The sequence below is a fragment of the Gigantopelta aegis genome, chromosome 14, assembly GCF_016097555.1.
Source record: "Gigantopelta aegis isolate Gae_Host chromosome 14, Gae_host_genome, whole genome shotgun sequence".
Classification (NCBI taxonomy): Eukaryota; Metazoa; Mollusca; class Gastropoda; order Neomphalida; family Peltospiridae; genus Gigantopelta; species Gigantopelta aegis.
The window spans coordinates 31054946-31071270 of NC_054712.1; the positions used below are offsets into that span (position 1 = coordinate 31054946).

Below are 16325 nucleotides of genomic sequence, written 5' to 3' on the forward strand. Positions count from 1 at the left end.
ACTGATGTTATGGTACAGGCGATATTATTACTTTGTATTGTGCATTAGTAACTGATGTTATGGTACAGGCGATATTATTACTTTGTATTGTGCATTAGTAACTGATGTTATGGTACAGGCGATATTATTACTTTGTATTGTGCATTAGTAACTGATGTTATGGTACAGGCGATATTATTACTTTGTATTGTGCATTAGTAACTGATGTTATGGTACAGGCGATATTATTACTTTGTATTGTGCATTAGTAACTGATGTTATGATACAGGCGATATTATTACTTTGTATTGTGCATTAGTAACTGATGTTATGATACGGCGAGGCGATATTATTACTTTGTATTGTGCATTAGTAACTGATGTTATGATACGGCGAGGCGATATTATTACTTTGTATTGTGCATTAGTAATGTTATGGTACTGATGTTATGATACGGATGTTATGAGGCGATATTATTACTTTGTATTGTGCATTAGTAACTGATGTTATGATACAGCGAGGCGATCTTATTACTTTGTATTGTACATTAGTAACTGATGTTATGATACGGCGAGGCGATATTATTACTTTGTATTGTGCATTAGTAACTGATGTTATGATACAGCGAGGCGATATTATTACTTGTATTGTGCATTAGTAACTGATGTCATGATACGGCGAGGTGATATTAAGACTTTATTAAAACTGCAGTTGTGTTTGTATTGTGCATTAGTAAATGATGTTATGATATCACTGTATTTATTTATCACAATATGATACACATAATATAGTAGTATGTCTACTTCGCTCAATTTCAATGTAGTAATAGTAAAAATACGTGAATACAGTATATGGTTGCATTTATTGTTTATAAATTACCTTAAAATCTATCTTAAAATCTAGATAGATTGTATAAAATGTGTGTCAGTTTTGAAGTGTCTGGTATTTGCTTGCTTCTATACTTCAGTGTTAATAGAGATGTCACCTGTTTCTTGTCCTCATCTCCGTATTCCGTGTCCATGTTGATCAAAATCAGTAAAAAAATTAAAAAACTCCGTTGCAAAAATAAGAAAAACGCCGTACCAAAAATCGTCCAAAGTCCACCCCCGCAGTAACCGAGTAACCATATAGTAAATATAGCAAATGGAGATTGCAGCTTTAAATGTTCTAATTCTGATTAATCAATCTCTCGGAGATTCCGCGTGTTCTCTTTAAGTCCTCCGATCTTCTGCCCAGTCCATACATTCCGTATATCACGTACCTCCGTGTTTTAGCATCACCCCGCAATCCTCGTCAAATTACTCTTCGCTGTTGGCGTGTCTTTGATAAAAGATCTTTGCGCGGGGTATATATGAAGTTGCAGATCGATGTTGGTCTATACCTAAAATACTTTATTTTGATTTCGTATATGTACTAAGCCAACAACAAAAAAAGAAGAAATCTTTGAAAACATTAAATTACCAGAAGAAGATTTCTCTAGTCTTGAGAAATCGGTACTGCAATGCACAATCTGATTAAAATTAGCTCTACTGGGTCTATCAGTAGATCTAACAGCATTGCATGGACTCTCATGTCCAAGTGACATTTCATCTATAAATAACAATTTAAATATCGACCAATTACACTTCGCCTTTTATAGCGTTAAATTGTTTTCAAATCACTGGCATGATTTTGCAAGTAAGGTTTTGATTGGTCGAATGAAAGGTCAACTGGACATGAAATCCAACGGGCTGCTGTTAGATCCTCATGTAATAGTGGAGCTAATTTTAATTAGATTACAGCATTCTATGCCTTCTTAATGGGGAAATCATGCATGATGTGTTTGGTCTAAAATAGCACTTTTTGGGGGACAAATTATAGGCAATATTTTGTTCTTTCATTCAGCAGGTCAACCGCCGTGCTGCCCTGTCTGTGCGAAAGTACATAATAAAAGATCCCTTGCTGCTAATGAGAAAATACCGGCATTGGTGGTGTAATGATTAAGCCATCGGACTTAAAGGCTGTTAGGTACTGGTTTCGCCTCCAGGTACAGGCTCCCACCCAGAGCGAGTTTAACGACTTCTCTCTTACTAACCACTAATAACTAACCACTTTAGTGTCTGGACAGACAGTTTAGATAGCTGAAGTGTGTGCCCATGACAGCGTTCTTGAACTTCAATTGGATATAAGTACGAAACTAACTATAAATGAATGAATGGATGGATGGATGGATGGATGAATGAATGAATGAATGAATGAATGAATGAATGAATGAATGAATGAACGAACGAACGATCGAACGAACGAACGAAGGATTGAATGAATGAACGAACGAACGAACGAATGCATGAATGAATGAATGAATGAACGAACGAACGAACGAATGATGAATGAATGAATGAATGATGGGAAAATGTACTGAGCTTTGTCTACGATTATATGACAGAATATCAAATGTTTGACAGTAGTGTCGATGATTAATAAATCAATGTGATATAGGGGTGTCGTTACACAAAACAAAAAACATCACTTTGTTTTAGTTGGTATGCGTAGTGGAAACACTGGATGCCTGAACTAAATTACCATCATCATCCTTTGAAACTGAATACGTTAAAATGATTCACAAGAATTGGAAGTTGTCCCGGGGGAGAAGGGGTGTCTGGGGTCGAATTCTATTACTAGCCTTATTTTGTTACCGTGGATAGCATTTGTGATATCACTCGAGAATTCGGGAATAACTGAACATGGTTTATCTCTTTGAAAAGGTCGACTCGGGAGTTTCTTTCCACGGATTACATTGAAGTGTGTTTAATGGTGATATGCTTGGACAATGTTCTGTCTGACAACTTGCAACCAACCATTAATGGTTCTGTTGAAGCAAATTATTTCCCATTGCCGATAATTTTACCACTTTCTAATGAAACTGATATAAGCAGCGTAGCTTAAAATGTAATCGATTGCAGTGCCCACAAATGTCGCAACGACCACAAATGTCACAACGACCACAAATGTCGCAATGTTACTGCCACAAATGTCCTAATCGACCACAAATGTCACACGATCGACCACAAATGTCACAAAGGTCTCAACCACAAATGTCACAACGCTGAACGCCACAAATGTCACACGATCGACCACAAATGTCGCAAAGGTCTCAACCACAAATGTCACAACGCTGAATGCCACAAATGTCACAACGACAAATGACGTAACTCACAACCACAAATGACGTAACTCACAACCACAAATGTCATAATTTACATTGACGTTTTTAAAAACAATTCTTGTTTTGTCCTTTTGGGGTTATACCCTTAGCTCAAATATAGTGTCCCTTGCTCGGCAGGATTGCAGGATCTATTCCCACTGTAGCATAACCTAAAATGTTTCATTATTAGCACCAACTTAGTGGTCTGAAAACTCGATATCAAATCAATATTACACTGTAAAAAAAGCACTGTTGAATAAAATGACTCTCGTACCATGTCCAGCACCATATAAGTAATGTTAGTGTGAACAAGACTGTCATGTTCGGTCGAACGGTTATAAAGCCCCCTTTTATTTAACAACCACGCATCAATAACGGGCACTTCAAGCACTGCATTACGTATACCAATGCATCTATTTTAATCTGTATATAACGACCACCTGCTAATAAAGTTGACTTTTGTAAGTTCTTTGTTATATAGAGGCTTACAGAAGACCTAGTAAGTTAGAAAAAAATAGATGTGTCTAATCCAATTGTTAAAGCAATAAAATATGTTTCAATCAATCAAATACTGAATGTATACAGTGTTCTATGAACTGTGATGTCATAATAGCTCAGCGAAAGAGAGAGAGAGAGAGAGAGAGAGAGAGAGAGAGAGAGAGAGAGAGAGAGAGAGAGAGAGAGAGAGAGAGAGACAGACAGACAGACAGACAGACAGAGACAGAGAAAGAACGAGCGAGAGATAGAGAGAGAGAGAGAGAGAGAGAGAGAGAGAGAGAGAGAGAGAGAGAGAGAGAGAGAGAAGAGAGACACACACACAGAGAGAGAGAGAGAGAGAGAGAGAGAGAGAGAGAGAGAGAGAGAGAGAGAGAGAGATCGCTTTTGAATCATCTGTTGATTGCTTTATACCCGTAACCCGTAAAGAGTTCAAAAGAGCATTTAAATGTACATGTATAACCATTCCTTTTATATAGTGTTTACAAATTACACTAGATAACGTATGTCGATTTAACTCGTACATCATTGAGTTCCTGCTGTTAATGGGATCTAGGTCTCCGAACGTCGTGTCGACATGATATCTTGACTGTGCCCGTATTCAGAACATGGTATATTTAAACCGGTTCTAATGCCCACTTGTATTAAAGGGACATTCCAGAGTGTGCTACGTTATAAGATGTTTCCGACTAATAAAATATTTCTACGATTAAATTTACATATTAAATATATTTTCTTGTTTAGAATATCAGTGTTTGTATATTCAATGTGTTTCTGGTCGTCTTAATATTTGTAAGAAGCCCAAACTGGATTTTGTCTTCAAATAATTTCGTACGTACGAAAAAAATTATATTTTAGGAAATGAAATGAAATTTAACCTAATACAAATAATAGAACGATCAGAAACACGTTTAATATACAGCCACTAATATTTTATGCAGAAAAACATATTTGATATGTAATTACAATCGTTAAAAAGTCTCTGCTAGTCAATAACATCTTTAAAATTGCAGCAAACTCAGGAATGTTCATTTAAACAGTCACCTTTCAGAAAAGGCCACATTTCTGTTCTCCTAAATCATGTAATACATGTATGATATTAATCTGCTCTAACGGGCATCCGATATTAGTGGCCACCTGTCTTAAACGGCCATTTTTATGTCGCCATATTTTACTCTATATGCATTTGCGTAAGTGGTTGCTAAATATTTATGTGGGCGATTTTTAGGTGTACAGTTGTATTAGGATATTTTAATAGAAAAGTTATTAGTCATATAAATACGAGAAGGATCGCAGTTTAGTACATTAATCGTTTATCGCATTGGTAGATATGTTTTACATTCAGATATATGGTTTACGTGTATTTTATTTTGCAGATAAGTGTTAAATCACCGTACAATTGTCGTAATTGTTTAATATATGGATCGATTCATCTATATTAAAACAATTCGTCTTGCTTTCACAAACTTTATTCTTCTTAACAAAATAAATAGTCAGCATATTAATTACAAAAAAGAGGCAAACATTCGTCTAGGTATGACACAACTGTTAAAAATGCAATAAGATAAGATTGTCATGCATGTTCTATTACTAGCCTTATTTTGTTACCGTGGATAGCATTTGTGACATCACTCGAGAATTCGGGAATAACTGAACATGGTTTATCTCTTTGAAAAGGTCGACTCGGGAGTTTCTTTCCACGGATTACATTGAAGTGTGTTTAATGGTGATATGCTTGGACAATGTTCTGTCTGACAACTAGCAACCAACCATTAATGGTTCTGTTGAAGCAAATTATTTCCCATTGCCGATAATTTTACCACTTTCTAATGAAACTGATATAAGCAGCGTAGCTTAAAATGTAATCGATTGCAGTGCCCACAAATGTCACAACGACCACAAATGTCGCAACGACCACAAATGTCACAACGACCACAAATGTCCCAACGTCACAACGACCACAAATGTCACAATGTTACTGCCACAAATGTCCTAATCGACGACAAATGTCACAACGACCACAAATGTCACAACGACCACAAATGTCACAATGTTACTGCCACAAATGTCCTAATCGACCACAAATGTCACACGATCGACCACAAATGTCACAACGGTTTCAACCACAAATGTCACAACGCTGAACGCCAACAGGACTGATTAGGGTGGTACCGTGTTGAAGCGACAAAACCACCAAAATCTGGACATTGTATAACTCACTTACAGCTTGTAGCGTTATCTGGTCCCCAAATGTACCATCGTTTTCCATTTCAGACAGGTACTGCTCTCTTGATACAGTGAGGCTTGTGTTCCACCTGGTGACGTTTCCAATAGCCATATCGCTCTGCGCCAAATACGGGTGAAGCCTTAAGAATTTTACAATTTCTGGCCTCAAGGTTTCGGCAGATCTGTACACTCCATGTTTTTTAAGTTGATGAGAAATAGCACTGAACTGGTAATTGCCATCCCTAGCGGGGTCAAACACTATGCTTAAACCAAACTGTTCAGAAATATTTCGTAATACATTATTGTGATATTTGGATATAAGATATTTAGATTGTCTAGTCTTCTGTCTTTTACCAATTTCTCGAATCCGTTGAAGTTGCATCGTAGCCGCCGTCATATCTGTTACTGAAACTGTACTTGTATTAAGTGAGCCGGATGGTGTTTTGAATTTCACTTTGTACATATTTGTTTTTAGATTTCGTTTCACAACACGATCTTTCAAAATTCTTTGTTGTCGTTGTATTTTATATCTGGGATTTTTATACTTTATGAGAACAGTGTCACCCACTTCATAAATAGGGGTACGCATTCTTCGCATACGAGATTTAAAATTCTGTTCATTACATTCGAGAGTGGCCTTAAAGGCGTTACGTCTGTATTCTTTCAAATGCTGTAGCCATTTCATTACAGTGCATCACTTTTGTCTGGATCTTGTACTCGTTTCCGTCTGAAAAAAAATTGAAATGGTGTTTTCCACTTCAAACATTTTTGTGGCGTTTCGCCCATTTAACCCCTAAACCTCTCCCCATCGACATTAGATCAAACGAAATTTTCTTGCGAAGTGTTCTGTGGCACCTTTCAACCTTTCCGTGTGCTTGCGGATGGTATGGCCTGCTTGCGATATCCTGTATTCCATTTTTCCTTAAAAATTAGTTTACTGCTCCTCGGAATTCACCACCGTTGTCATGTTGCACAATTATCGGCAGTCCATACTACTGAAAGATATTGTGCAGTTTATGTTTCACAGAAGCACTTCGTTTGTCAGATAATGGTCGAAGCCATGTATATCTCATGAAAATGTCCATTACTGTTAATACATACTTATATATGTTGCCTTTGTACAATACACTGTCTTTAGTCATATCTAGTAAATCGATTTGTAGATGACCATACACATGTTTATACCGGCCTCGGTATCTGGATTAAAAATCCCATGCCTCGACTGGGATCCGAACCCAGTACCTACCAGCCTGTTGACCGATTGCCTAACCACGACGCCACCGAGGCCGGTTTAAACTGACCAAGGCTCAACAGTTATTGTTACACTGCTAGTCATACCTATTACCCGCACTAGGGGGTATAAAACACATTGTGCAACTTATCAGGCTTTTTTTTGTTTTGTTTTTTAAAAGACACCTATATAATACTGACGAACTGTGAAAACGCAAAGCTGATTTAGTAACATATTTGTCCTTATTTGACACCCAAAGTGAAATAAACCAATTATTGCGATACACTATGAGATATACGAATGTTGAAAATTGAATGCCCAGCTGGTTTGTAGACGTCCGATCTGCTCAAATTAAATTTTCAATATTTTACTTGTCGATTTCAAAGTTGGTGTTGCGTTTTCACAGTGCGTCACTATATTATCGGTTATCTGCCTAGTGGTAACTGATTTGCCGTTTTCATCGTGCATTATTCAGTATCAAAGTTTGCCAATCCTTTGAAAGCCAGACATAAGAGATGCAACAAGGCTTTGCAACATATTTCAAACTATGTTTTATTTTTGAAGTGTTCAATTTACCGATTGAAATTTTCGGCTGTTAACTATGTCAATTACAATTGTAAAATATTTCTACACAGTGAATGGGTGAAGAAATATATATATATATATATATATATATATATATATATATATATATATAATATATATATATATATATATATATAATAAATATATACCTGCGATTAAGAAAATGTTTACGGAACAAAAATGCTGTGGCGAAACACGGTCCATGGCAATTTTACCGTTAATATGTTTTCAACTCTGGATTATAAGGAAATCTGAATAACATTGTGATTAATCCCTCGAATGCACATGTTATGAACTGTCAGTAGAGTTCATAGACCGCTAGTTATAATAATTAAAAAATACATCTTGAGAAACAAACAAAACAAAAACCCAACAAACAAAGAGAAATCAAATTTATTCCACGGCAAAACAAGAAGTGCCAAAGAGAATGAAAAATTCCGCGGCAATCTCTATGGCATTGCCGATTGCCGCTGGCAGTTGCAGTGTGTGTGTGTGTGTGTGTGTGTGTGTGTGTGTGTATGTGTGTGTGTGTGTGTGTGAATTTGCAACCTCATTGCCTTACACATCATAAAATGATTCACACTAGACCGTTCTGATATTATTCTTATTAACTGCATTAAAATAGTATATGAAAATGGTAAAATAAAATCTGTATGTTTTACAAGACTGCTGAAACACATTAATTACTGTCAAACCCGTTCCCGCCACGTTCGCTACTCTTAGCAGCTAGGGTTCTTTTATGATAGCACCATTCATACGATAGCACTTAGCTCGGTCCTTTGATGCACTAGTTATTGATCCCTGGTTGACACACATTATATATCTAAATGAGTCCAATGAGGAGGATCGATCCTTGGACCACTCAAACCGCAGGCGGACGCTTTTTCGCTGAGCTACGTTCCATTCTTCTCTATTATAACATCACAGTTCGTGGGACACTGTATATATTTGATTTTTAATTGTTGAAACATGTTATTGCTTTAACAAATGGATTAGACACATATTTTCTTCTAACTTACTAGGTCTTCTGTAAACCTCTATATAACAAAGAACTTACAAAAAGTCAAATTTATTAGCAGGTGGTCGTTATATACAGATTAAAATAGATGCATTGGTATACGTGATGTAGAGCTTGAAGTGCCCGTTATTGATGCGTGGTTGTTAAATAAAGGTGGCCTTTATAGCAGTTCGATCGAATATGACAGTCTTGTTCACACTAGCATTACTTATATGGTGCTGAACATGGTACGAGAGTCATTTTATTCAACAGTGCTTTTTCACAGTGTAATATTGATTTGATATCGAGTTTTTAGACCACTAAGTTGGTGCTAATAATGAAAGATTTTAGGGGATGCTACAGTGGGAATAGATCCTGTAATCCTACCGAGCAAGTGACACTATATTTGAGCTAAGGGTATAACCCCAAAAGGACAAAACAAGAAAATGTTTTAAAAACGTCAATGTAAATTATGACATTTGTGGTTGTGACATTTGTGGCGTTCAGCGCTGTGACATTTGTGGTTGAGACCTTTGTGACATTTGTGGTCGATCGTGTGACATTTGTGGTCGATTAGGACATTTGTGGCAGTAACACTGCGACATTTGTGGTCGTTGTGATATTTGTGGTCGTTGTGACATTAAATTTTGTGGTCGTTGTGACATTTGTGGGCAATCGATCTGTACGGAAATAGGGTGTCGTTTTAAATGGTTTTTAATATATATATATATATATATATATATATATATATATATATATATATATATATATATATATATATATATATATATATATATCAGACATGGGGCGATTACATGACAAAAGTAATCGATTACGATTACTTAAGAATGTCATGATTACGATTACGATTACAAGGAAAATGAAAGTAATCGATTATGATTGCGATTACACTGCCCAGTAATCATGATTACAATCATGATTACATTTTCACAAATATGAACTATTTTTGAGGTGATGTTACCAACATGAAATTGTTCACCTGATTTCACTAATTAAGCACAAATAATGGATGGTGGACTAGTTCAACTCTTACAACCAGTGCACCATGACTGGTAATGGAAAACATGTAGCGGGTTTCATCTGATGACTATGTGTCAAAATTACCAAATGTTTGATATTGAATAGTCCATAATTAATTAATCAATGTACTACAATAGTGTCGTTAAACAAAACAAACTTTACTTATTACATGAATATTTAAAACATATTATTATATTTAACGACTAAACGTAATTACATGTGTGTTAATCCCCAAGCTGCTAAAAGAAACCAAAGCACGCCCCTTTATATATATATATATATATATATATATATATATATATTAAAAACCTTCATTATTGCTGTATTATGTCTATGTACTAGTTTCAACCTCTAGTGTTTAGAGCATATCATCTCTGTACAAAATAGAAGAGTATTGGTGTATGGTCAGTAGACTATAATAACTGCACAAATACTCCGTAAATAGTTCAGAGAGAGAGAGAGAGAGAGAGAGAGAGAGAGAGAGAGAGAGAGAGAGAGAGAGAAAGAGAGAGAGAGAGAGAGGGTACTCCCCGAGTATCTTGTGATATCATAATTTATCAGCACGAGTTGATAAAAGTATGTGTGCTGATAAATTATGATATCACAAGGCACGAGGTGGGTATTCGTTTTTATCATACATTGTCATTCTTTTCATTTGCGACAGTTGTAAACAATGTCAGAATGAGGGTTGAATGTCAGCGGTAGACTCGTTAACTAGCAGAACGGCAGTGTCGTGACGTCATTAATGGTAGGTTTAGCGCTGAAACAAACACGGTGACGTAACAAAACATTGTCTAGTGATTACAATTTGACCAATCAAGATTATAAGAAGCATATCTCCTGTGGAGATATGGAGATATCGCAGGAGATATCGCAAATTATAGTGCCAGCGATATCTCCTACAAAAGCCTTTAATGGATGATATATATATATATATATATATATATATATATATATATATATATATATATATATATATATATATATATATATACACAAAATAGCATCTCACCGGGTCAAAGTTCGAAATGCACTTATCTTTTAATATCGCAGTTAGTATCACGATACCTGCCATTGGTGATATTTGTGATTGTTTTTTCGTGCAAAATGTTGTTTTATCTGGCCAGTAATTTAATTTGAACTAGTTTCAATGTACCGGCAGCTATTGTTCTTGAAACATGTGCGGTGTCCTACTACAATTGGAACTAGGGAAGTCATACGCGCCTCTAAATATGTCTGGAAACAGAAGCTGAATACTCATTTTTTCTTATTTACATTAAGGGTTGTAGTATACCTAAGGTGTATATTCTAATGAGCTCTGTCTGGTGTCAAGTTTGGTTTAGCGCACTAGTCCGGAGTGGCAGTCCTCTCCAGTGGAGGATCTCCTTGGGAGTGGCTGTCCTCCTACAGACGAGGCACCAGATAAATATTCATGAAATGAACCACTATTTTGTCAAACGTCCATACGACTCTGTGTTGTGCGGAGATGCGGCCCTGATCATGTGTTGAGGTTTTGTCGTTTAAATTAAAGGCACTGGCTGCAGTGTAAATAGTTTTGTCTATCAATCTTTATTTCCCTTTAAAGGGACATTCCTGAGTTTTCTGCAAGTTTTTAGGATGTGATCGACAAACCGAGACTTTTTAACGATTGTAATTATATATCAAATATATTTTTCTGCATAAAATATTAGTGGCTGTATATTAAACGTGTTTCTGATCGTTCTAATATTTGTACTAGTTTAAATTTCAATTTATTTCCTAAAATATATTTTGTTCGTACGGAAATTATTTGAAGACAAAATCCAGTTTGTGCTTCTTACAAATATTAAGACGACCACACATTGAACATACAGACACTGATATTCTAAACAAGAAAATATATTTATCAATTAAGTTTAATCGTAGAAATATTTTGTTAGTCGGAAACATCTTACAATGCAGCAAACTCAGGAATGTCCCTTTAAGTTACACATTACTAATCGCTTCTTGATGAAATTGTCAATTTTGTCAAATCCAAAGTGTTTCTGATCATCCAGGTGTTTGTAATAACTTAAAAATGTAATTCACGCAAAACAGAAGAGGTATGTACTTTGGGAAACTGCCGGTCAGTGACTAGAACCGCTGGCCTGGACGAAGTTCCCTAATGGCAACGTCCAGCTAAATTGATTTGCTAACTTTTACTTTGATTTGTAATCATGTCTTCAACTATATGCCAGTGGAAAATTACAACCATATAATTTAATTAGCTATGTTTGGACTATTAATTTATAGTTATTCATTACAAATAAAAATAAATATAGAAATGAAGGAAGGAATGTTTAACGACACTCTAGCACGAAAAATACATCGGCTATTGGGTGTCAAACTACGGTCATTAAATATATAGAAACGTATGATATAGCATCTTTAAGTTGGTGTAAGCTAAAGTTAAAGTTTATTTTGTTTAAAGACACAGTCTTAGAGAAAACCCGATATATTTTTCCATTAGTAGCAAGAGATCTTTTACCTGCACATTCATAGACAGGACAGCATATAGTACCAAAGGCGTAGCGCCCATTACGCACAGGACGCATGTGCGTAATGCAAAATAATCCGGGAATAGGTCGAGGCTGTCTATAATTGTTCTATAAAATATCCTTTTCCCTTTTGCAGTAATTAAGTTTTCCCAATAAAGCAATTCTGACCAATTGCCGAGCTCAAAAAGGCTCAGAATGCATCCACAGGCGTCCTGAGTTAAAAAAAATTCTCGGGGGGTGGGGGTGGGGGGCGGGGGGCAGAACACCTCCACCCCGCTCGGGCACGCCTTCGGCGTGCGTAATGCTAAAATATTTCTGGCTACGCCCCCAGCTCCGTATTCATAAACGTACTTAAGTCAATGTACGATACCTAAATACATACTTAAAGTACATAAATAAGTATCATACATTGACTTAAGTACATTTATGAATACGGAGCCTGTAGTACAGCCTGTGATATACCAGTGATGATGCATTGGTTGAGACGGAAGGGGGGGGGGGGACGAATTAGAGAATGGGTCCATGGAGGTTATCATATCCTAATGAACTGAACTGAATTTTATTTCAGTTCAGTTCAGTTCAGCTCTACCGACTGAGTTAGATCCCGCCCAGTAGGTGTAAACCTGAAACTATATGGGAAATCGTGTGAGCGTTGCGCATCAGATGATGCTAAAATTATTATGAAAGATGGTTGACGCGTCCAGGATTAATTGAATTTAAATAGTTTGTTTTAGAGACTATGTCTCAGAATTACCATTGCGTTTGACGCATGATGATGGCTGATTCATCAACGGACTGGGACGTCGCTAAATAAACAATAGTTTCCTTCCTGTTTATAATTATGGAATGATCAGCATACCGGCCTCATATTGGGGGCGGTTAACAAAAATAAATTGCGCACTTTTGGTTAAAAGCATGAAACTTGGCAAATATATACCTTGACCCATTACAAGCATTTTCAGATATGGACCCCTGGTGGCCAGTGAGTCTCTACAAATGACACACACACACACACACACACACACCCTTTATCTCGAAGTCGGGTAGATGCCGGGGTGTGAACCTGTGTTTCCTACCAGACTTAAGTCAGATGGCTTAACAAACTGATTTCAGAAATCAAGGAATTTATCGTCATCTCCAGTTCTCTGAATCAGGACCCGATTTTCAGCCGCTACCTAACCCATATCCTTCCTAGATTATCATAGATTCACTAATGCAAACACCAACATTTCAGTAATGCTATATATTTTTGAATTGTGTAATGTCCGTGAACATTTTTATTTTGTGCGCAAACATTTTTTAATAATGTTTTAGTATATTATTGGTACCAAAATATTTTGCTATTGGTAGTCTTTTCAGCTAAACTAGTGGCCTGCGGTAGATGAGTTTGAAGCGCGCGGGATCATACTTGATTATGTTTGGTATTGGAAACTAGGCAGCGACACTAATGGGTGAGATAGGGAAAAGTGTCCGAGTACTAAATCTCCTCCAATAGATTAGTACTGCAGAACCATCGGGGTTAATGACTCCAGGAACCATGTCATGACATCCCAGCTTTAAAATAATAGAACAATATTATGTACAATGATCCAGAATTCATCTAAGCGTATAACAAATTCAGGAACCTATCAGTGGAGCATGCCTCTGGTTAAGGTCATTCAGTTCTCTCCACAGTCATCACGCAACATCTGAAATTCAGACTTCTCGCTGACAAGTCTGTCTTGAGATCTGTAAAATTAGATTGTCTATCATTTTAAACACAAGTAGAGGACTCGAAATAGCCGCCTGCGAAAAGCAGTTCATTGGTTAGACCCAGCACGTGCTAAAACCTCCCCAAAGTCCCAGGTCATTTCTTTAAAAAAAAAAAATTGTTCGATTATCTCATCTGCTATTTAGCTCGTAATTCTTATATGTTATAATTCCATAATACTCTCAAATCCATCACAGAGGTCTTATTTTTTCACACACTATCCCACACCCTCCCCTCCCCTCCCCTCGTGTTCTCTTTTTTCCTAGAAGGGCGTATAGTTTTCTTAACAGGATATAGCTCTTTTGACCGGCTATCATAAATAAGCACAGTACAGCCCCACGTCCCTCGAGTAAATTTTTTATCCGTTACTGACTATCGCCTGTACTTGTAAATCGATTAGCACCGAAGCCAAATGTCTGAAAATCGTTAGGTTACGTAACTGACTTCCTCGAGAAGGAACTCCTGGTTCAATTATAGATCATTTTGCCAATCTTTCTATGTCTCTTTCTCTTCCATCAATCATTCCATATTTCCCACGTCTTGTTACTCAAAGGATTTCAGACGAAACGTACACATTTTAACTCAAATTAGACGGAAATCATCAAAAGGACAGTCACGTGACCCTTGTAACCGATATAGGCACGCGCGCGGTGAAATGTGATCGCTTATTCGATCAGATGACAATAAAATCCGACACGCAATTTGAATCTTCTTTTGAAGTCCTCGCTAAATGCCTCGGTGACAGATTCGGAAAACAAATCGGGTGAGCCCAGCTTCGGCCGACCTTGGGATCAAGCAGAGACAAGTATTGCGCGTCGTGTGGAGAGAGGAGGGGGGATAGATTCCATTCCTGGAGATAAATTCGGTCTGTCATTAATTAACGCTATTTGATTAATTCTACAATGGCCGCTACTCTAGTTGTGCATTGAGAGGCTCCGTCGTGATAAAGTTATTGACGTGCAGACTTCGTATTGATTCGCGCCATTTCCCTGTGTCGTCTGCGGGCAGTCTGCCCGTCTGTTCAATAGCGGCAAAGGTCATGTCTGTCTCTTTGTCTGTTCTGTGTGTCTGTCTGGTCCTTCCTCCCTCTCTCTCTCTCTCTCTCTCTCTCTCTCTCTCTCTCTCTCTCTCTCTCTCTCTCTCTCTCTCTCTGATGATTAATGAATCAATGTGCTCCAGTGGTGTCGTTAAACAAAACAAACTAACTTGTCTCACTTTTATCTCTCTCTCTCTTTCTCTCTCGCTCTCTCCAACTCTCTCTCTCTCTCTCTCTCTCTCTCTCTCTCTCTCTCTCTCTCTCTCTCTCTCTCTCTCTCTCTCTCTCTCTCTCTCTCTCTCTCTCTCTCTCCTGTAAATATCAAAATAATTGCATACACCAAATAATCGGAGACCAAATAATCGGAGTTTAAGATATGCTGAGGTGTCATTTCTTGTTCTGTTTGAGAGCTAAAGGCTCATATACAGTGACTGAATGCGTGCATGCGTACGGTCCAACTGTCCAACTGCGGCTTGTATTTTGGGACGTATACACCATAGTATACACATCGCACGCATTCAGTCTGAACGCTTTCACTGAAACTAAATGTATTTCGATTTATTTTTATTTTTACCACACCGTACGCAAGCGCCGCTTCCAGTCTGTATGAACCTTTAGACTCTTGTAATTGCATCCGGTACTCGCCTTAGTCAGTCAGACTATCACACACGTGGGAATATTTAATGTTTCGCTTTATTTTTAGAAAAATACGTAGTACGCATGACATTTTGGTTGGAATATAATGTAGATGGTGTTTCATAATGCATCAGTTAATTTCTTTGTAAAATGTCAGCATTTAGGGCAAATTTCAAAGACGATATTGATCTTATAAAAACAATAAATGTCATGATGGATGGGGTTTTTGTTTTGTCGAGTTTCGTTGTTTGTGGTTTTTCTATTTTTTAATCCTATTTGAGATGTATTTGGAACCCATCAATAACTGCTGACAAGAGGAGTAAGACCAATATTACCTTCAGTGTTAGAATTGTCAAAACAGTAACAACATAACAGGAATTACAGCCTTTCTCTTAAAGGTGCTATATCGAGTTTTTCTTTAATATTATATTTCTTTTATATTATATTTTCTTCTTTGTTTTCTTTTTTCTCTCTTATATTATATTTAAGCATTTATATTAGTTCGTCCATTTGTTTTATATACTTGACGCGTCATTCTTCTATTTCAATAAGATAAATTGTTCAGTCACGGTCACATTAAAACGCGGTTTTAGTGAATGTCCATTTTCCACCCGTGTACTATGCACAAAGAAAAGATTTTAAAATATAT

At 36.9% G+C, this 16325-nt stretch overlaps 1 protein-coding gene across 1 annotated transcript in view; it reads right to left on the reverse strand.

Moving 5' to 3' along the window:
- The window catches only part of LOC121389183 (sodium-dependent neutral amino acid transporter B(0)AT3-like), a 94061-nt gene extending 93061 nt beyond the window's left edge, over positions 1–1000 (reverse strand). Inside the window, exon 1 of the mRNA XM_041520788.1 lies at positions 965–1000. Coding sequence (XP_041376722.1) covers positions 965–1000 — 36 coding nt within the window. The remainder of the gene's footprint in view (positions 1–964) is intronic.
- Positions 1001–16325: the final 15325 nt, after the last annotated feature.